Source organism: Canis lupus, chromosome 5, assembly GCF_011100685.1.
Source record: "Canis lupus familiaris isolate Mischka breed German Shepherd chromosome 5, alternate assembly UU_Cfam_GSD_1.0, whole genome shotgun sequence".
Lineage (NCBI taxonomy): Eukaryota > Metazoa > Chordata > Mammalia > Carnivora > Canidae > Canis > Canis lupus.
Window position 1 is genome coordinate 60283740 of NC_049226.1, and position 22639 is coordinate 60306378.

Below are 22639 nucleotides of genomic sequence, written 5' to 3' on the forward strand. Positions count from 1 at the left end.
GGCAGAGCCAAAAATGACCCCAAGAAGTCTGATTCCAGAACCTGAGTGATTAATCACCAAATGAGCCCAGAGGCTGCAATAAAGATGGTAATGTGCAGCTGCGGCTGCTGCTGATGGTAATGGTGATGCAAACTTGATGGTGATGATGGTGATGATGGGGGTGATAGTGATGACAGTGTTGGTGATGATGGTGGTGGTGGTGGGGATGATGATAGAGATGATGGTGATGGTGGTGGTGATGGTGGTGATGATTATGGTGATGAGAATGATGACGATGATGATGGTGGTGATGATAGTGATGATAATAATGAAGCAGGGGGAAGATGAGGTCCCAAGGATAGGGATGGACTCTTAGGCCAGATGACCAGGAAACATTACAGAAAATGTTAGGCAGGAGGCCCAGGTAACTAGTAAAATTAGGGAACTTAACAAGGGGAACAGAAACCGCGGGCAGAAAGGAACTGAAACTTGTTCAAGTCTCCCATTGCCCAGATGACCATACCAAAGCCTAGAGAGAAAAAGCCATTGGTCCAAGGTTACTAGCCTGTATCAGTGTTCAGGCCCAAGCCCCATCTCTCAGCTCCTAGTGAGCAGTTAATCACTCAGCCTCTCCACAGAGAGCTAAGTGCCAACATGGTACTGGCCACGGGAGGGCTTCCATTCCTATTTGTTGAATTCCTATCAACTTACAAAACAGTCCCAGCATGGGTCAGAAGCCTGGAAGGATGTCAGGCATGCAGCCAGCAGAGCATCAAGTCTTGTTTCTAGGGAAGACTGAGGGGCCCCCTAGGGCTCCAGGAAGGTCCTGGCAGGAGACAGTATAGCCCAACAACAGCCTTTCTGACAACTGCAGTTACTGTCTCAGGAATGGGGTATGGAGGTCAGACCATCCAGGGCTGGGCTGGGCCAATTGTTAAATGACAGCTGCTGGCTGACCTGACCAGCTGCCCTCCCCACCCATCAGCTGCTGGCTGCACACCCCCTTCCCAGCTACAGAGAGCATGTCCCCAGGGTGCCAGGAAGCCAGCAGAAGGAGGACTGCAAGTCTCCAGAGAAGCCAGGAGGTTGGGGGATGGACAAGGCCAGAGATGCTGGCTCCCTCGCCAGGGCTGCCCAACTGTTCCATCCCTGCGACCCCCCCTGACCCCCAGGCCCACCCCTGTCCACTGTCCAGCCACTGTCCTCTCCACCACCGAGGAAAGCCAGAGACCTCAACAAAACTCAGTAGTGGACTCGGTCCAGGAAACCTGCACGGCTGTCTGGAAGAAAGAGGACTGGCTGCCCAACCTGCGGCCCTATCCTCCACCCCTCCCTCGCTGGCCCCGGCCTCGCCCAGGAGGCTGCAGAGCTGCTGGCCCAGTGCCTGGTGTGAGCCAACAGCGCCACCATCAGCTGCTAGCTGGGAAATCCTCCCTCCCACTCCACCAAGTCCCACGCTTTGAACAGGGCCTCAGCACCAACAGCTTGCCCCTGCCTGGGAACCAGAGCCCCGACCCAGTGAGGGCCTTTCCAAGTGCGTCCGCAGAGAAGCCTGAAAGATACATCCGTCCTCACTCAGCAGTGCCCGGGTTGGAGCGCACTGCTGGGGCTGCTGGTAACAAGCCAGGCCGTCTCCAAGCACCGCAGGCCCAGCAGAGAGCAAGGCAGACAGACCCCGGCCTGTGGTCGGTGACAGTACAAAGAATAAGAGCCATTACCTGGGCTGAGGGACCCATGTTAGGGATTTCCCCACTCCTTTACACCAGGATCCGAGGCTGTCGGTCTCTTTTTCCATGAGTCCCACAAGAGGGAGTAAGGCTCGGAGGTGTCAAGGGCACTCCTGGCATCCCAGAGCTGGCAAAGCTACACGTGGGCAGAGGGGAAGCTTCCGCAGGGTTACTTTGCTACCTGGGCTCCAGTCCCTGGAGATGTGCAGATTGGGAGCTGCTGCTCAGAGAGAAGGAAGATTTTAACGCCTTCCCCCACAGTGACCTTCAGATTGTCCCAGAGAGGATCAGGGGTGCATGCACCTGTCAAGACTAAGCTAACCTCATACAAGCCCTTCCAGGGAATAATCCTGGATGAATCAATATTGAGATGGCTTGTGGCTAAGCCACACCCACAATGACAAAATTCTAGGTTTTCCTAGAAGCAATGGTAACAGGGCCTGGCACGTGGAAACATCCAACATGATCACATTACAGATGGGCCTCCATCCCCAAAGAGGACTGCCTCAGGTTACCCTGGGGCTCCGAGGATGTGAACAGAAATCCCACAGGCCCACACAGACACAAATGCCACAACACAGCACGACAAGAGTTCATGGCTCAGGTGATGCTAGGGATCCTGGGCCACTGGACAGCAGAAGGACATTTTAACTGGTTGTGGCATCACTTGAAATTTCCTGCATGAGACAGGCATCTTTTGTGATTCATGATGAACCCCCTCTTCACCCTACAGGTGTTTATGCTAAAGAGGTGACTCTTGATGGACCTCTAGTAGCTCCTGGCTGGAGGCTGGTTGTCAGGGGAACCAAGCCAGGGATTGGAAGGTTGGAACTTTCAACCTCACCCCCTGACCTTGGGAAGGGGGTAGGAATGGAGTTCAATCACCAGTGATCAGTGATCTAATCAACCATGCCTCCATAATGGAATCTCCATAAAAACCTTAAATGATGAGGTTTTGAGATCTTCCAAGCTGGGGAACACATGCTAGGAGGGTGGTGTCTACGTCCCCACCCCACCTTGCCGTATGCATCTCTTCCGAGCTGTGTCCTTTATGACAAACGAGTCAACTCTATGGAAAGTGCTTTCCTCATTTGGGGAGCTCTTGAAGTAAATTATCAAACCTGAGGAGGGGGTTGTGGGAACCCCCAATTTATAGTCAGTCAATCAGAAGTACAGGTGGTTCGGGCCACATGACTAGCATCTGAGAGGGCAGTCTCTGGGACTGTGGGACTGGCCTCCTAGACTGTGGGGTCTGATCCCAGGAAGTCAGTGTTGGAAGTGAACTGAACCCTTGGACACCCAGTCCGTGTCGGAGAACAAGATGGGTCAGCCCAAGCACTTCAGAATGTTGATATGGCCCATCCTGGGCCCCCTGCCCTGCTGACACCTCCCTCCAGGTGGCACCCTTGTCACTGAGAACTCAAAAGGGCAGTACTGGACATTGTGTCAGCACGTTTGCCAGAGTCACTGGGATTGTCCCAGTGGGGGCAACGAGGAGGAGGCACCTGAGCTTTGAGGGCTTTTCTGGTGGGCCTCCCCCACTACCCCATCACCCACCCCCTGTCCAGGCTTTGGCTCACCACCCCAAGAGAGGAAACACCAGGCCTCACAAGGACCAATGCCTAGCCCATAGGAAGTGGGGCATCACCCAGTGTGTCCCGCTTGTTCCAACTCTAGCATAGGCCTCCTCCCCGCTCCTGAACCACCTCACCCCCTGCCCCCTCCTGACCTACCCCCACCCCCACAAACATGCCTAGCAAGTGAAAACAGTACCCCAGCCTTGTCCCTGTGCCTCCCGGCTCCCACCTGGCCTGTGATGAATCGTGTATGATGTCTGATTGAGCCAATTAGATTGCTTTCTTCCCCAAATCACAGACTCAACCCATAACTGAGCCAGAACCCTCAGAAACCAACCGCTGGTGGAGAGAAAGAAGGGGTGTCCCCACACCATACCCCAAGTCCACAATCAATGATGAGGGGATGGCCTCAGTCACCCTGAGGTACAAAGGACAGGAAGAAGGTCTTAACGCCTCCTGGACAATGATTATTTTGTTAACCTGACAGATTCTCTCTTTCACCAAACTCTGCAGGCTCCCCTGAGTCCTTTTCAACCAGGCCTTGGACCGGACCTTCTGTCCAAATTTGCCCACTGTCCAAATTTAGCCAGAATGCCCCACACCTAACGGGTCCCTCAGCGCCCACCATTCCCAGGGCCTGTGTGACCGCCTGGCCCAGCCTCAGCCAAAAAGCCGGTCAGGTGGATTCACTTCTGCTGTTTGCTGCGGTGATTTCCCGTCCTCGGCCTCCCCCCACCCTGCTCCATGGCCACAAATCCCCACTTGGCTGTTTTGTGCTTGGATTTGAGCCCAACCTCCCCGCCACCACCAAGCCCCACGCAGTGGTCCCCACACCTGTCATGGTGTCCACCCTTTACCCTTCCACCCCCGCCACCACCCCGGAATAAAGTCTGCCTCACTTTGCTCTTTAGCAAGTGTCACTAACTTTTTTTTTAACCAAACCTTTGGGAAGGAAGAATGCCTGAAGGCACGCCAAGCCAAAGCTTGGCTTGCAGAGCCCCAAGTTTAGAAGCAACTGCCTGCTTCTTCCTGCCAACACTTAGCAGTTCACTTTCTTCCGTGCAGCCCAGCCCTGAGTCCCACTCGGCGTGGGCATCGCCAAGCTGCGTCTCGGGCTGTGAGCTCACGATGATGAGGCCGGGGGTGAGGAGGAGGGACGTGGAGGCAGGGCACCCATGGTAGTCACTGGGATGGATGTAAGCTCCGTGGGGATAGGACCTTCCATCTGCGGTGTCCCCTACGTCCAGGCCCTAGAGTGGCACCTGACACGGGAGACTCGGTGACTGAAGGGAGCAGCCGTGTCACCCTGGGAGCAGGGCTTCCCGTAGGTGGCGCTCCAGGAAAGGTCAGCTCTCCGAGGACAGGACGCGTGCACACCTGCTCGATGCAGTAGCGGGGACACCTGGCCTCTGCTGCGGGGAAGGGCCTCCAGGGCCAGTGGTCACAGTTCCCCACCGGGGCAGGGAGCGCCTCTGCTCTTCTCTTCTCAGAAAGCCTGTGGCCGCCCGGACTGGGCTGTGGAGGTCAGCTGGCCACCGAGATGGGGGCACCCCTGGAAGTATGGACCACAGCTTTCCAGGAGACAGAGGAGCCTTTGCAAAAAGAACAGAGACTGAATTGTCCAGGGGAGGAGGCGGGATCCACCACGCGGAAAGGCAGCCTGCCTCTGCCCTGGGACCCCCAACACAGTGTCCCGGGCTCTCAGCTCCATCTCCAACCCCAGGGGCTGCTGGGCTCTGGGCAGCAGCTGAGGAGTTGAGTCCAAGCCCCGTCCTCTCGGCAGCCCGAACCCACTTGCTCAGACTCCCTGACTGGCCACAGGCAGTTGCCAGAGCCTCGGGGAGCTCTCAGCAGGGGCAGGATGTTACCGACTGGCGCAGCCTGGTTCCTCCTGGCAGACCTGTCCCCTTCTGTGGGGACCCACTGTCCTGTCTGCTCACGGGGGGCTGGATCGGTCCCTGGCCGTGAGTTGGGGGCCAGGGGAATGGGCAGCAGAGCCCAGGGGAGGGAGCCAAGCAGCATTCACCACCCTGGCCCCTGGGTCCCCAAGTCTCACACAGGGTAGGGCCCCACCACCGCGGCCCATGCACAATCCAGTTCTCACATGCACGCCTCCCACCAGCTCCGGCCTCCACTTACTGGAGCTTTCTTCGCCATGCCCTCTGCTTCCTGGCTTTCAACGCCTCCCAAACATTTTTAAGGAAAGCCTCAGCTTCCTCCTGGGACCGGTATCCCTTCCTCTGGTCAGTACAAACCTTCCAAGGCTCCAGTGAGGTCTCCTTCTGTTGAGCCACTTTCTGGAAAGATCTGCCCTTCACCTTCCCTCCACTTGCTTAGGAGAGGATCCCTAAGCACCTGGCTCTCCCTCCTCCCTTTCCTCCTCCCAGGCAGCTGAGCATAGCGACCTGAGATGCAGTATTGATCAGGCCTCTAGTGGCTGTGAGTTCAGCCGGGCTGTTGGTCAGCGTGAGCAGGCTTCAAGCCCCCCCTACCCTCACCGCCACCCCCACTCCAGCTAAGAGCTTGGCCCAGGGAAGCCAGATTCCTCATTGACCATGTTTGACGTCTCATTTTCCCCTGGGGGCTGCAGCCAGCCTGGGGCCCAGAAAGCCAGGTCTGGCCCCACACCTTCCAGCACCAGGGCAGAAAACAGGCTGAGGTCACACACAACATTGATTGGCTTCCTGAACCAGAGAGGACAGCTCTGTTCTCCACAGCCTGCAGAAGCCCTGGAGAGCCCTGCAGCACCCTCCTCCCTCCTCAACCCCCCCATTGGCCCTCAGGCTCCCTGGGGCTCCCTCTGCACCATGGCCAGCAGGGAAGGGGCAAGGGCCATGGTAGCCCAGACGTGGCTCTGCTCCAGCCTCACCCACCTGCCAGGCTGGGAGCAGGAATGCCTTAGATCCCTGGCCCTCCTTTGCCTCCACCTCCATTGCTCTTCCTCCCTTCCAGCACCTTCCAGGAACTGGAGGAGCCTTAGGGCAGAGGATTTGCCTACCCTAGATGGAGCACCAAGGCCCATCGGTGGTGAGGTATCCGCCCCCGGTCCTCCAAGAAATGGAGGTGCTGTAACGTGAACACTGTGCCCCCCGCAAATTAGAGTGTTGAAACCAAACCCCCAAAGTGAGGGTGTCAGGAGGCAGGGCCTCTGGGAGGTGACAAGGTCACAAGGAAGGGCTCCATGGCAGGACTACCACCCTTATGAAGGGACCCCAGAGAGCTCCCCCCCCCTCCAGACACCCAATCAGTCCAGGCCTTGACCTCGGATTTCCAGCCTCCAGAGCATGAGAGATGCAGGTCTGCTGTCAGCAAGGCCCCCACCTGCAGCATTGTGACAGCTGCCGACGAGGACAGTTCTCCATTCCCATTAGCGTATCCCATTTACAGGACAGCCCTTTCTCGAGTGTATCCTTCCTTATTCTGAGCATTTACATGTTCTTCCTTTGATGAAATGGGGGCGACTGGAGTCGTTCAGGTTTAGAAGGAATCCTTTCAACGCCCTTACTTAGCAAATAGCAAGTCGGAAATTCTAAACTGCTTCTCTGATACTTTTTAAAATTATTTTTATTGACCCATGAAATCCAAAAGTTAGCAGTTTAGAGGGTGAAGCTTCTCACCCAGAGAATGACACACACACACCCAAGGAGCCCCTCAGAGCCGACCGGTGGTGCTTGCCTCACTACCTTGCTTCATCGTTGGCTTCCAAGAGCAGGACAGTGCCGCTAGTGCCATCCTAACTGGTCACACGAGGAGGTACCTGGGAAGCCGAGAGGAAGCTACGCTTTACAACTTCCCTGCTCATGCTGGAGCAATAAAAAAAAAAAATTAGAAAAATTCTCTTCAGAAGCAGGCCAGAGTCAAACCCACCCCATTCTGTTTTATTAAGTCTGAACCACTGATGTACCTCTGCAGGGATACGGACATGGGTGGCTGGGCTGGACACAGCCAGGGGGACGTTTACCAGAGGCTCTGAGCACCAGGCCCTGGCACTGGGGATGCAGAGCCCACCAATGGAACTCCAGGGTGGATGAGCCCAGAGACCCCCATCCCACCCACCCAGGGAGGCAGGGGTGACTGTCCTGCCCATGCTTCATTTCATACTCGCAGGAAGCTAATTTTCCTCCTGCTGGGGAGGAGATAGTAGGACAATGACAAGACAGGCAAGCCATAGCTGGGAGTGATGTGAGCACTGAGTCATCACCGTCACCGGGGACAATGTCCTGAGCCAGCCTGAGCAGAGCAAAGGTCACACTAACTCCTTCTAGGCTGGTGCCCATGGGAAGCTTCAGCTTCCCCCAGTCAAGCTGCCTGGTCCCTGCACTCTGCAGGTGGCACATGTCCACAGGTCCAACCTGGGCGTGAGGCGGTAGGGATGCGCCAGGCCTCTGGGGCTGCTGCCCTGCAGTCTGTCCACTGAATTGCATTCTGGGGGCTATGACCACAGGGATCTCAGCCAGGACCCCTCTTGGCCAAGGTCAACGCCGGTGCTGCCAGGCTCAGGCCCAGCGTCCTCGCCTTCCTACCAGAACATCTCCATGGGCCAGGTAAGGTCTCCACCCCCCACCCTTGCTCCATTTCTCTTAACAGAATTCACAGACGTGAAACTCACCCTTTTAAAGGGTTTGGTGGGTTTTGGTACATTCACAGTGTTGCACAACATCACTTGTACCCAGTTCCAGAACATTGGATCCCCTAAAAGGAGGCATTGGCAGCAATCCCACCTCCCTCACATTCTAGGCAACCACACAAATCCTCTTTCTCTCTCTGGGGATTTGCCTCCTCTGGATATTGAAGTAAGAGGGATCAGATGATATACGGCCCTTTGGGTCTGGCTGCTTTTCACCCAGCGCTGTGTCACAGGGTGCGTGAGCTCTTCATCCCTCTTCGTGGCTAATCAGCATCCTGCTGTATGGATGAGCCATCCCAATTATCTGTTGATGGATCCAGGTGCTCCGGGACGTGGGCCTCATTAGGCTGCACCTGGGCACTGTAGAAAGTTCACTGCTCAGCTGGAGCCAGTGCGGTGAGGACAGACTAACAGGCTTGCCCGGGGTCCTGACAGGTGTGTGTGAGCCTCCTGCACAGGACGTGGGGTGGGGGACTGTGGTCCCTGGGCCTCCCCGCAGCTCCAGGTGGGACTGTGCTGGGCCTGGCAGGAAGGGGTCCGGGCTGAGATGCCCACCACCAGAGGGGCCTCAGGCCCAGACTGTGGCCTCACTACCCCTAGCTTGGGTGACATCAACAGCCCCAAGCTCAGTGCCCAGCACCCTGAGGCAGGGTTGGGCCGGGCCCTGCTCCCCAGGCGTCCAGGCCCAGGCAGGGCAGGACCCAATGGGGCTAAGCTGGCTCCCACCAACCCACTCGCTCCCTTCCTGGAGGTTGAGAGCCCACTGGGTCTCAGGAGGGGCCCCTGCCTGGGAGCCCGGGGACTCCGAGGCCCGGATTCTGCAGTGAGTCCTCGGCCCTGGGACTCCAGGTGGAGGTGGGTTGCGGGAGGGCACAGGCCTCAAGGGAGTGTCGCCTTGCTTCTTCCTGCACACACGATTCATGGCTGGCAACGGCTGCAAACCCAGCCTCCTTCCCACTGCTCATTAACTGGCACATATATTTATGAAGAAAAGGCCTCTCTAATTAAAGCTGTCACATTATCACTTTATGTATCTGGCCCAGGCTGAATCAGCGAGGGCCTTAATGAGGCCACTAAGGTGGCCTGAAGTTGTGCAGGAAGCCGACTGTAGGGAACGCCGCCCCCAGTCCCCCAGGAGTAGCGGAGCCCCCAGAGCCAGTCCCTCCTCTGCTCCAGACCTGCGGTGCCCCTGTAGGTGGCAGAGTGGGGATCCTCACGCCTGCCCCCTGCCCCGCAGACCCCAGGCCTCTCCGACCTGGGACACAGCCAGCTTCCCGGGGCCTTCCTGCGGTGCATGGAGGGTCAGGCCCCACCGTGATCTCCCTACCGGATCCCGAGAGCCCCACATGGCAACTTGGCGTCTCACCCATCCCCCATCCCTGGGATTGAATTCACTCACCCGGCCCTCCACCTGGAACACTCTTTCCCACGCACACACCAATCTCAGCCTCAGTCTCACCAATTTTCAGTCTCAGTGCAGGCTTTTCTCCTCTGGGAAGACCCCTGCCAGGCAAGCAGCCCCTGTGTGGGTTCCCATAGCCACATGCTCCCCTGCAGCACCACAGGCACACGTCCAGGGCACAACTGTCTCACCCACCGCTCACAAGCAGCACTGAGCAGGGGCATGCCTTACTCTGTCCCCTTAGTCCCAAGCACAGAGCATCCCTTCTAGGGGCACCACAAGTTTCCCTGTAGGGCCCTGACCAAAACCAGCACTGCGAGCCACACTGTCCAACCAAAGTCTCCACGGCAAGAGTCCTGCTCCACCAGCAGCCCCACACAGCTCATCTTCCAGGACTCGACTCACTAGTCAGCTGACCCCAGGGTTCAAGGATCTTCTGAGAACCCAATCTTGAGTCTCCTGCTGGCACTTGAGGGGGTCACCACACAAGACCCCAGGGGCACACTGAATTACTGCCCAAACTCCCACCTCCATCCTCACAGCGGGACCCCACCATCATGTCCTCTGCCATGGGGCTTGCCCTGGTCCACAGAGTGTGAGCAGGTGTGGTGTGAGCCCAGTGATCACATGCCTGGTGCTCTGACTTGCCCTCTGTGCTTCTGCCACCGTGGAGAACAGGCCCTGGGAGGCCACTGGTCCCAGCACGAGATTCCTACAGGGCCAGGCTGACCCTGTCCTGCAGCCTAAAGCAGAGCCACCACAGCCACTGCAACCAGAAATTCAGGAGCAAAAAAGCAGCATTGCTGTCGTCAGCTACTGAGCTCGGGAGATGTTTGTTTTGCAGCATTAGTATAGCTTGAAGCTGCCTCTCACACCCTTACACCCACCACGCTCTGAAGCAAGTGGGATAAAGGGAGCATGGGGCTGACAGAGACAGCAGGTTTCTGCCCAGGAAGGGAGTCCACAGACAGTAGCTTAGGTGTGAGGCAACACCGGCTTCCTGACACCCCCCACCGTGACTGGGGTAGAACTGCCCACCTGTCACAGGTAGGGGCATGCACACCAGCATGCAGGCTCGCCGCACACCAGCAAGCCCCGAGGAGAGAGGGCAGTGGGGACAGGCTGAGCTGCACAGGCCCAGGGCTCCTCCCAAACTCTCCCCTCAGAGGTTCAGAGCCCCTCCCTGGGGAAGCTCCACCCCCACCCAGAGGAGTGACTCGACCCGCTACATACTTTGCAGGGCCCCTTGCTGAAAAGTTGTTCCTAATTTCCAACAACAGAGCATTAAACCAAGTACGCACGAGGTCCCATGTTGCTGCGTGGCCACATGAGATGGGGCAGGAGTGTCCCTACCACAAGCAAGCATCCAGCCTGGGCCTGACAATGACTGGTGGACTTTCCTCCTGCACGGAGGGGTGGCTCAGAGCCACAGGCTCCCTGAGGTAGCCTCTCACTGACCGGGGTCTGAGGTCCCCCAGGGCCAGGTACACATCCTCAAAGGATAGGGTCCTTTAAACCTCCCACCCTGGCCGGCTAATGTCTCCTATAGGTGCTAGGCACCTGACTCAGCCCCTCCCTCCACCTGGGGTGCAGGCAGCAGGGCCCCTCCAGGCATCTCCCCCCAGCTCCTGCCTCTGCACAGTGGGGGAAGCTAATATGAGCCCCAGAAGTCCCCAGGCCCCTAGCTAAAGCCAGCCTCCCTGTTCAGACCCTCCATATCGCAGCCCCAGGCATCGCCCACTTCTGCAGCTGTTGTGCATGGGGTATCTGAAAGGCATCTGTGACGCAGCACCTGGAAATTGCCTTTAGTCTCCACGTGACCCTGTCAGTGTGCCTCCAGTACCTGCATCAGTTTTCGTTTCCCACGGGATCCTCACAGGCCCTGCAGACTCACACAGCGACAGGGAGCCACCCTTGGACATTTCTGGCTCATGGCGCCAAGCAAAGACCAAGACTCATTCATAATCCTTAGGAAACATTATTATTCTAGGAAAATTATTCAGTTAACCTGCTTTAATAACCCTGTGTAGGACCATTGATATACTACTGTGGTCTTTACAGTATTCATTTCAGAAATACTGGCTGTCGTTCCCATCCATGAAGCAACAGAGGCACCCAGCCTGGGCCCTGACGTGGATGCCTGCTTGTCAGCTTAATGCACCATAAAACCCAGCGACACTGATCCCCTTGGGGCATAAATCTCCCCAAGCCCAGAGAGGGTTTGGGTGCAGATGGGAAGAGCAGTGAGTGGCTCCAACCAGCACTCCAGGCAGACCAGGGCTGCCCTCTGCCTAAGCCCCAGGAACCCAGGGCTCCCGTCCATCAGTGCACTGACCTCAGGGACTGCAAGCGAGCAGCAGTGACCCGGCTGTGTTCCCGGGATGTGGAGATAGGTCGGAGTGCCTGGACAGACGGATGCTGCCTGGGGATCCCGAGATGCAGCTGTGGATTGAGTGAGTGAATGAATGAATGAAAGAGTGAATGAACCAACCAACCTACATGGCCTCCCAGTAGAGTCATGCCTGGTCACTTCCTGGCCTGCAGGGCCACGTGCCCAGGGACATTTGCAGGCACCGAGGGCATCCCATCCTCACAGCTTACCGTCCACTCCCCTGGAGCGCCCCCTCCCCGCCTGTGACACGTGCAGCAGCGCCCTCCCAGTCTGAGCACTGCCCCTCCCTGTCCACTGTGGGGGTGGATCCAGAGGGGTCAGGGAGAGACTGGGGAGGGGGCGCGGCTGTTTCCCGGGACCAGGCCTCTCTCTCCCATTTGTCCCAGGCCTCCCTCGGGACCAAGACTTCAGATCTCTTCCAGGCCATGCTGCTTCGGGAAATAAAACGATTTCTAGCAGTGCCTGTTTCCAAATCCTCATCGATTTTGTCTCTGTTTTCCCAGCTTCCTTTCACAATGGGTTATTGCAGGTGACGGACAGAACTCACCCTGCATGAACCTGCCTCCTCAAAGCCCAGCAGCAGTGCCCTGGCCTGCGGGGAGGTGCCGGGCCCCCCTTGCTCCCCGCCGGGGCGAAGGCACTGTATGAGGAGCCCCCTGAGATGGGCCATAGGGTTCACCTAGCTCGGGTCCAAACACCTCCTCTCTATGAGACCTGACACAGGCTGCCCAACCTCGGGGGGGCCCCAGGGTCCTGGAGGACCAAACCCGGAGCAGCGCCCCCTCCCCAGGGCTGGGGGTGCCTGGGAAGTGCAGCTAGTATTCTGGAAGGCCTAGCCAACCCCTCCCTCCCATCCCCCCTCCCCCCACAACCTGTGACAGGGACTGGTGTCCTCTCCTCCTACATGGCCCCTGCCACATGCTGACCCCGCCCACCCAGCCGGTCCCCATCTCATGCTGGGCACAGCACTGTGCACACATCACAGGAGCTCCTTCATCCCCAAAGCGCCTGTGCAGACTGTGTCCAAAGCAACAGTCAAGCTGTCCCTCCTCCACCCTGCTCCAGGCTGCTCCTCTGACTCGGAACCTGCCTATATGCACCGGCCTTAGGGGCAGCCAGGAGCAGGGCCACTGTGGCACTGGTGGGCAGGCACGAACATCTTTCCTGAGGCTGGATTCACAGGCCTGGGCTAACTCTAAAGAGACAGGGACTCTGAATTCCCAGTGGCCCCGGGGCCACAAGTCACAGCCATGTCAGCTTAGAGCTATGGGAACGGAACAAGGGGGCTTCGAGCTAGAACCAGTGAGTGTCAAGAAGGCTGCAGAGGCCCAGTAAATGACCAAGTATGGCAGCCAGCGCATGATGGAGACTGGTCCCAGCAGGGCCTCCCCAGGACACAGGATGCAGGACAGAACACAGAGAGACTGGCCGGTCAGTTTCCTCCTGGACCCTGGGGTCTGGCTCCATAGAAAGGTCAGCCTGGGGGTGGGAGCAGAAGGTAGGCCCTGGTCACAGCCCCAAGGCTGAGTGGATGGAGCCTCAGAACCTCAGTTCGCCATATCTGGTCCATACAGCAAGTTCCTACAACATTCTCAGCCAGCTCCCTGCCATACCCAGTACTGCAGCAGCCTGACTCCCAGGCCAGGAAAGGGGCTCTAACCACAGTGGTGGTGGGGAGAGTGGGGTCTGTGGCTGGGAGGGGCCAGGACAGAGATAGGCCAGGCCAGAGAGGCAGAGACAACAAATGTTGAGGCGAGAGAGCCCCAGAACCAGAGGTCTTCACGGAGAGAGAGAAGAATTAGGGCGGGGGCCTGTGTGGGAGGAGAGAGCAGAATACCAATGGGGGAGGGGGGAACAGGGACCAGTGAGGGTGCCCCCACATCCAGGTCCTTCGGTGCACAGCCAAGCAGCCAAGCATGCCTGTCATTAGGAGCAGGGGACAAAGCAGCTGGAGGGAGAGAGGCTCCTGCCCACCCTGAGGCCAGCCTGACGCTACTTGTATCAAGACCCCCAGTGAGGGTCAGACACCAGGAAGGAAGCCCAGAGACAGGAACAGGTAGGGGCCGGGCCTACTGAGTGGGGGGTCCCCAACCTACCAGCAGGACCCAAAGCGGGGTCATGGGTGGCAGTCTGAAAGGTCCAGAGCGCCAAACGGAGCTGGAAGGTGCTGTGCTCATCACCAGGTGACATCAAGGAGGCCCTCCTTCCCCTCCCACGTCTTCCAGCCACCAGCACCATGCATTCCACTGTAACCCAGCACTAGGGGGAAGGAGCCAGGACGTGGGCCTGGGCGGCTGACCTGGGCCTCAGCCTCATGGGCCCAGCCTGTTAAACAGGACGTCCGCGGGGCTTTCCAGGCCCAGGCTGGTGTGAGTCCCAAAGAGGCACAGATGGAGGCTGGGCTCTGCACATTTGTCAGTTGTTGAGTGAATGAGGCCAGGAGTTTGGTGGTTTGGTTTTGCCAGGAGTTCCGAAAGCAGAGCAGCTGGTCCAGGACAGAGAGGAAGCTGTCACAGAGGCCTGGGGTAAAGTGGCAGCTGGCTGCATTTTGTTCTTGGGGACCCACTGGTCACAGTCGTACAAGGACTTGGGGGACTCAGGAAAGGCAGCATCCAGGCTGGGAGCTGTGGGCAGGCCTTCCCTACATGCTCAGCTCTCACTCTCGGGGGGGGGGGGGTGGCTGCCCCAAAGGGGCATTGGGTCAGGACTCTCAGCTGGGATTCAACTCATACTTCACAGCCCAAGGAGGCCTGCGAGGAAGAGCTGCTCAGCCTAGACATATCAGACCCACATGGGACTTGAGGACAGAGACCTTGACTTTCCTCCTAAGAGCTAAATACCTGAGCCTCTCCTCAGCACTGGTAAGTGGACCCACCTCACTCACAGAGGGGAGACCGAGGACCCCCACCTGGCAGAGAGGAGCCATGTGCAAGCATAGAGAGCAGCCAGGAGGTGGTGGTTGGCAGCAGCAGGGTGGAGGGGTGGAAGGCACAGACCCAAGCCTGGTCTCCCTACCTGTCTGAACTTGAACAAGAAAGGAGTCTCCTTGGATTCTTTTCCCTTAAATGTCGTAGCGACGCTGCCTCCCATGGAGGAGATCACTTTGGCGTGTGGTTATTTCAAGGATGAATTCTTGTAATGAAATTTGTCTTCGGAACCTTGAGGCCCAGATTGGTTCAGGACAGCTGACAAACCAGGATGACAGACAAGCGGAGGCTGCTGCGTCTCCCCAGGCACCAAGGATCCCTGCACTGCACTGGTGGTCATTCCTTAGCTCTACAGCATGCTGTCCCCCACGCTCCCAAAGAACTAGAAGTATGGTTGCCAGTTCTGTGAACCCTGAAGACCCCCAGTTCCGCATGTGACCAGAATTCCTCTGTGCTCATCTCCCAGGGCCACCACAACATATTATCACAGACTCGGTGGCCTGGAACACCATGAACATATTCTCCTTCAGCTCTGGGGGCTGGACATGTGAACTGCAGGTGCAGACAGGGCTGGTTCCGGAGGCTCCGGGGGGAGATTCAGTCGCATGTCTCTGTCCTGGATTCTGGAGCCTTCCAGCGATCCTGGGGACCCCGGCCAGTAGACGGATCCCTCCCCTCCCTGCCTCTGTCATCACATTTCCAGTTTCTCTGTGTGTCCCTTTCTATCTCTGTAAGGACGCTCTCCCTGGATGTAGGGACGGCCCTAATCCAATATAATTCCATCCCCATCGTGACCTCCGTGGCAGCTGCAAAGACCCTATTCCCAAGTAAATCCACATGCTGAGTCCTGGGTGGATGTGAATTTTGGAACACACAATTCACCCCTCCCCGGGTGGAGCGACAGTTCCTCAGTCCAGCCTTTCACATCCTCCCTGACGGCCCCGGAGCAGCGTGCTGCCTCCCCCAACATGGAGAGAAGGCCCCTCTGGCCTCCTGTGGACTAGTTCACACCTGGCTGGTCCTTAGGGTCAAAGTCACAGGGCCCATGCAGCATTGCCAGCAGGTGCATCCCACCTAACAAGGTTTCCAGGATATGCGGTGTTCCTCCGCCCTCTTCATCAGCAGGAAGGGCCTCAAAATTCATTGCCAGTCCACTGGGGCGAGGGCAGTGTGACCCCCCCCCATGTCCAGACCCAGGACCCGTCCAGACCCAGGACCCACCCGGACCCCCTCGAGGCGGGCTGCAGGCTGCTTCCCTCACTCTGCCCTCTCTCCGTGAAGCTCTCGGCGAATAAAATAAACTGCTACGCTGAGATTATTGGGGGTCAGGCCAACAAATGGACCTCAACTCTCTGCAGGAGGAGGAAGAAAAGGTTGTTAAGGAAACATAATGGCTGTTTTCTCCAACCTCTTAAAACCTGAAGCAACAATTTTTAAAGGTGCTTTAATTTATTTCTAAATAGAGACAAACATAGCATTAAATCATTATCAGACATGAGAAAAGCAAAGCAGCTAATCTGGCTTTCATTTGACTCCATTTAGTTAAAAGTGGCTTTCAACAGGGGTAAGAGGAGGAGGAGCAGAGGGAAGAAATATAATAACACCCGAAAATGCCCTTGATGGAAATGATAACGTTCCTGTTGAAAGATGGTGTGGTTTTGTGTGCAGGAAGAAAGCAACCGCTCCTTATCGGGAGATCCCCGAGGCGGGCGGCTTTCTCATGTAAATCCCGGGCTGTCGCAGCACCAGCTGCACCCCACGACTGGCAACGGAAGCCCAAACACTAGTCTTCATCCTGGGCACCTGCTCAGAACTCGTTTGGGGTTCACAGAGGAGAGAAGGCCCACCTTTCCATGCTCACAGCGCTTGCTCCAGCGGCCCTGGGCCAGCCCGGGGGTAAAGCAGCTCACTAATTCAGCCCCAGGTTCTGGTCACAGGCAGGGCACCTGTCCACTCCAGCCCCATCACCAAGAACCACATCCAGACTCCTCCCCACAGCCCATGGGCCCCTGTGAGCTGGCCCAGACCCTCCACTCCTGCCTACGCAATTTCATTCCTCGCTCTGCTCAACATCACCTCCTCAGAGAGGCCTCCGCCTCCTTCTAAAACAGAAAATCCCTTCTTCATGCCCTTTGCAGCTCTTCCCCCCCAGACTGTCACTACCTGACCGACGCTATAGGATGCACCATGTTTATTGTCTGAGCCCCACAAGATGACAGGTCCTGACCTGGGGCAGGGACCATGTCCATCTCTGGCACCACCTGCCCCGACCCCTGCACAGTGCCCAACACAGAGGGGCACCCACCAGTCCATGTTGGGTGAAAGAATGAATGAATGAACAATGGAGTCAGTGATGAATAAGTGAATGAGCATAGTTGCTCTGGCCAATTGCATCTGTCTCACTGCTTCCTGCTGCTATGGCCAACTCCCAGGGCTCCAGTGAACCAGTCACCCATGGGCTAGCCCGGGTGTGTCCAGGAGGGGCACCCGCCACCCAGCACCCTCCTGTCGTGCCACCATTCCTGCCTCCACACAGCAGGGTCCCGAGGGACACCAGTGTGGCATGACGGTACGTTTCACAGGCATAGTCAGGATGACTTGGCCAGGTTTCCGTGGTGCCCCAGCAGGGCACCCAGCACAGAAGGGCCCCCGTGACCCAGCACAGTCTGTCTCACAGCCGAGACATGGGATAAGGAAGGTCTTGCGGCCCCACCGGGTGCAAGGACAAAACAGGCTCCCTGTGGATCTGCCTCCCTCAGAAAAGGGGCCACCCGGTGACTTCCCAGTTCTCAGAAGCATCCAGAATGGGAGGAGATGGGAGGGGAAGGTCCCAGGCACCCTTCCCAACGGGTGTCCTTGCCCCCTCCTTTCCGTCCCACTGCGTCTCAGCCAGGACGGGGACCAACACAGCAACTCCTTGGGGAGGACATTCTGGCCAGGGCTCAACAATGCAGCAGGTGTGAGAGCATAGTCGGGGGGCGGGGCGGTCTTAGCTCAGCCCGGCCCAGCCTATGAAGCCAGTCACAGAAAGCAGGGAGCCTACGTCCTAAAACCCTAGCCCCCAGGCAGACAGACCCAAATCCTGCCCTTCCACCAGGAGCCACACAGCATAGGCACCGAGGGGCACAGGAAGGGCATGGCCACACACAACAGGGAGCGAGGGGTCCTCAGGGACAGCTGGTCTCCCTAAGGAGCACCAAATGCACCCACAATCCACAGGGTATGCAGACCTTCCAGGAGCACCACAGAGGACTACCTCCTTCTCTGCTCTCTTGAGAAGCTAGCCCACATCTATCACCATAGCATCAGCTGCCCCCAGGGAGGTCACCCTTGCCGCCCGCCCCCCATAGCTGCTCCCTTCATGTCTGCCCTCCCTGGCCCCATGATTGCAGCGCTGGGCTGCTTCTGTAGCAGGGGGCTCTAGACTTCCCACCAGCCACCACCCCGAAGCCGAGCAGGCCCTCCGACTCCTCCTGCCTCTCTCACCTGATTCTCCTGTGGCCGAGGCCCTCTGCCCCACCCCTGGCACAGACCCTGCATCGGGCCAGCCATCGATCCCCCAGCATGTGCGCCTGGCTGAGGTTTTCTACAAGAGGAGGAGAAAGTGGTCCCAATCACCCTCCCCAGTGAGGGAGCAGGAGAGAAATGGAATGTAACAGTTTCATAATCATATCCATAAACATTAAAGTCATCTAGTAGGATAAAACCCCAGCACTCTGCCAGCACATCTCCCTACCTGTCACAGGCGGCAGCAAGTCTGAAAATACTTAATTAGAGCCGCGTGGCCTCGCAGAAACAGCAGAAGACCGATGAAGCAAGGCCAACAGAGCATGCCATCTCCCCCCGTGCACCTTGATGGGCAAGAGGAACACAAGGGACGGGATGGATGAGCCACTAGATGGTGGTGGTTGAGTGACAAGACCTTGTGACCCCCACATGGAGCTCAGAGGGTGACACTACAGAGGCCTGGAGGGGTCCCCACAGTCTTGCAGCTGGTGCCCTTGTTCTGGCTACCAGTGCTTGGACCGGCATAGGGTGTGGGCCCAACTCTTGCCCTGTGTATGCAGACTCAGAGGCCGCCCTTTAAGAAAATACAAGGTGAGGCCTCCAAACAACAGCATAGATGAACTTTGGTACGTTGTCACATGGCACAAAGACCCATAAATACACGTGAAGAACTTTCCCCAGAATCTCTCCTCCACGCCATTCTGTGGAGCACACCCTAGTGCAGGGCTAGGGACCCGCACACAGGCAGAAGCCATGGGGAACAGGTTGGCTCCAGCACGGATGTACTCTTCAACCCCACCGACAGGACCGAGGTCTAAGTCAGGGGCACCTCTCACCTACATGGCAGCTGGCCACTGGGCTGCCTCACTGCCTCACTGACCATCTCTCCGGGGCCTGCTCAGTCGTGTCTGAGCACATCTGAGCCCTGGGTCTTGCTCCTAACTGCAGGAAGCCTCCTCAGTTCATGGTGCCAGGGGACACCCCTCCAACCCACCGCAGGCTTGCTTCCACAGCAGTTTCAGCTACTCATCTGCACACTGGGATGGCTGGCCACCACTCTGCTACCTTCTCATCACCTCAGAATTAGGAACAGCCTGGCTCACCACCCACCAGTGTTCAGGCACCGCGCTCCCTTCTTATCCGAGTCTGCAATGAACTAACAGTGAAGTTTTTGCTGTAAAACCTCACAATACTCTGCCTCTGGTCCACGCTCCATCCTCCATCCCGGTCCTCTGTCTCCAAGAGTGCTACCAGGCCTCTTCTCAGCTTCTCCACCAACAGCTGTGGCCAAGGTTAAACATCCCCCCAAACCTGTTCCCATTTGCTCAGTCGTAATAACACCCTGATACGGCAGTTCCCAGACCTCTTGGAGCTAGGCGCAGCCATGTGACTGGGTTCTGGCCAATGGGATTCTGGTGGACAAAAGGCCTCTGCCCAGGGTGTCCCCATCCTAATCCCTGGAAGCTGTGAATGAGTGACAAGGGGACTCTGCAGGTGGGATTAAGGTAAGGACCTTGAGATGGAGCAGTGACCCTGGATTTTCCAGGTGGGACCAATGTAATTACAAGGGTCCTTTCGGGGGAGGGCAGAACCAACGGGAGCCATGACAATAGAGGGCAGGCACCTCACCCGCCTCGGACGGCCCATGCCGAGTCTCCGGGAGGCCACCCCACCGTCCCTCAGCCATGCTGTCCTCCAAGGAAACCCGGGCTTATGCCTGGTTATGTCAGAGCATCTGACAAGGGTGAAAACAACAGAGAACGCTCAAGAAAACCATCAATAGAGAAAACAGGTAAAAGTTTAGTATTTCATACGTAACTTAAAAAAAGATATGAAAGGACACCAATATAAAATATTGCATAGCAAATAATGTTTGTACAAAATCCAGTAAGAATACATAATTTTATCACTTAAGATGATTCATAAAATATATATTCCTAAAAAGTAAATCAACATGTCATAGACAGTGACAACAGCCAGAGTGCAGCAGAAGAAACGAGCCTCGTACCCTGAGGACGCCCGCGGGGCTCGTGGCACAGCTGGTGACAGCAGCGCTTACTTGGGCAGGAGGACTGGGCAGGGGCACGGCGCGCACACCACCCTCGGCCATGCTCACCAGCAGCCCCAGCAGGTCATCGAGGGGACAAAAGGCTACAGAGCCCCCAGGACAGGAAGCCCCACCAGCACCTCTGGCTGCTCTTTTACTGGTACACGACCTTGACGCAGAAGGCTTCTTCATTTTTGTCTTCGTGGTCATTGATGTAAATCAGAATCTCCTCCTCCCCGGGGCTCTGCCGAGGTGCGAACCACAGGCCGATGGTGTAGGTCTCTCCTCCCCCAATCTGGAAGCAAGCATCAGATCCTAGCCCTACTGCAGCCCTGCTCTCCATGCCAGCATGGTCAACACATGCAAACCCAGGCTGACAGAGCAGGGTAAACCGAGGCTCTGGCCCCCACTGCTGCCAGGCACCTGAGGTTCTGAACACAACCTCCCCGTGTTACAGGACACCACTGCTCTGCCCACGCCCCAGGGGAGATTCACAGCTGAAGAAACACCTTCCAATGACAGACAGACTGCCATCTGCTGTACTGTCGTTAAAATACTTGCAACAGAGAAAAGGCTAACATGCAGGACACTTGCGAATAAAATCGCTGATAAACTGCAGGGTAAATTGGCCACCAGAAGCCCTGTGACAGTGCCCAGATGTGGGGGCCCTAGCCGCATGGGCAGAACTGCTGAGAGAGGGGTGGCCGCCCCTACTCCCAGTACCACCGGTGCAGATCAGCACTGCCCCCTCCCGGGGCTCTGGAGACCCCTGTGCCTCGGGGCCCCTGGGACATGCCGAGGCTGGGTGTCCCACATGCAGTGCGCACACCCTGTACGCAGCGCTTCCCGCACCTGGAAGGAGTCCTCTCTGAACTGCAGCAGGTCAGGGTGGTCGCTGTACAGGTGATAGGTCCTCTGGGAGGGGTAAGGGTTGGTGTAGGTGATCCGCTTGTTGGCGCCTCTGCCTTTCCCTGCAGCCAGTGTGATCTCGAAAGCCTGTGTGGGCAGGGGTGTCAGCCTTCCTCAGCCTGCTCTGCACGTACAGCCCGACCTATGTCTCCATAGACATGACAAGACACCCGCCGAGGGGGCTCACTGTACAGGAGCAACCCCCGCCCCCACCCCCAGGCCATAGACTGCGGAGGAGACTCGGTCACAGGACCAGGAGACAGCGAGGTGACACAGCACCCATACCACACACGACCCAGCAGGTTCCCCTCCAGACCTTGGAGATGAGAGGCGGGCGGCAGGAGAGGCACACGAGCCATGAGGCCACCAGCTGGTGGTAGTCCACGTCGACCAGGTTGAGGTGGATGAACCGGCTCCCTGCCCTGCGGGGCCTCACACCGACATGCAGGTCCTGCACCCCATGTGGTGGCAGCACGAACACACCTTTGGGGTCAGTCTTTCAAAACAACAGCAGAGAGGCGGGTCAGTATGCAGTCCCTCATGCTGTGCAGAGGGGTTCCCTGAACACCTGCAGCCAGTGCACGAGAATCCCAAGGGACCTCAGCTATTCAGAGGCAGGGGGCACGTGGCCTGCAGGAAGTCAGAAGGGGACCGAGTAACAATGCCAGGTCTGAAGCCAGACGCAGCCACACAGTCAGGGTTGCAGTGCATCTCAGTCCGCATCACCACCCGCATGGGCAAGTGCCCCTCCATGTGGCAACAGTCCCCTTAGCACCAGAGCTGCCTCAGCAGAGGGAAATCTTAACAGGCTCCAGCTGTAAGCTTCAGCAAGGAGTCTGCATTGCCCTCATTACCCAGACGCATAGTTGTGGCTAAATTAATTCCAAAATTCTATTAATATTTACCTTCCAATAATTCTAAAAATTGGCCTATAGGGTTTATATGTCACTCATTCCATGATGGCAGATCCAATAAAAGGCAGTTTGAATGAAGACTCTGCCAAGAGTCTTAAAGGAGCTGTGAGCCGATCCTCAGCCCCACACTGGCTGCAGCCAGTCTCCACACCGTCCGTGCCCCAGGTGGGGTGAGGATGGGGAGAGGCCAGAGAACACCCAGCGACCTACCTTCAGCTCCTGAGGGTGTGAGGTGAAAGCCTGCACTCTCCTAACCGTCCGTGTCCCTCGAAGGACAAGGGATAGGCGTGTCCGCTGGCCTGTGACACAGGAGACGTCCACACGCTGCAAGGAGTGGAGGTAGACCTGCCATATTTGGATGGGTGTCGCCAGCCAACGATCCCTGTGTAGGACAGAAACCGTGATCAATGGTGGTGAGGACAGCAGCACTGACCAGGAAGAGGCCAAGAAGGTGGCCAGGACAACTGGGGCAGGCTGGAGCCCAGCTGCCATCATCCCTGCAGCCACCTTCCCCACTCTGAAGGCCCACTGTGACTTTGCACCACAACACCCTGTGTGAGTGGTAATGTGGGCTTCTACCAGCAACAAAACAGTCCCAAACCAGGTGGTCTGGGACAAAGCCTGTGGAAAG

General features: G+C 57.3%; 1 protein-coding gene across 1 annotated transcript in view; it reads right to left on the reverse strand.

Annotated features, from left to right (window-relative positions):
- Nucleotides 1–19919: 19919 nt before the first annotated feature.
- The window catches only part of NPHP4 (nephrocystin 4), a 115767-nt gene continuing 113047 nt past the window's right edge, over nucleotides 19920–22639 (reverse strand). The window contains 4 exon segments of the mRNA NM_001135788.1: nucleotides 19920–20480; nucleotides 21038–21181; nucleotides 21411–21590; nucleotides 22219–22390. Of these exon segments, the coding sequence (NP_001129260.1) occupies nucleotides 20340–20480; nucleotides 21038–21181; nucleotides 21411–21590; nucleotides 22219–22390 (637 nt within the window). The 3' untranslated portion in view covers nucleotides 19920–20339.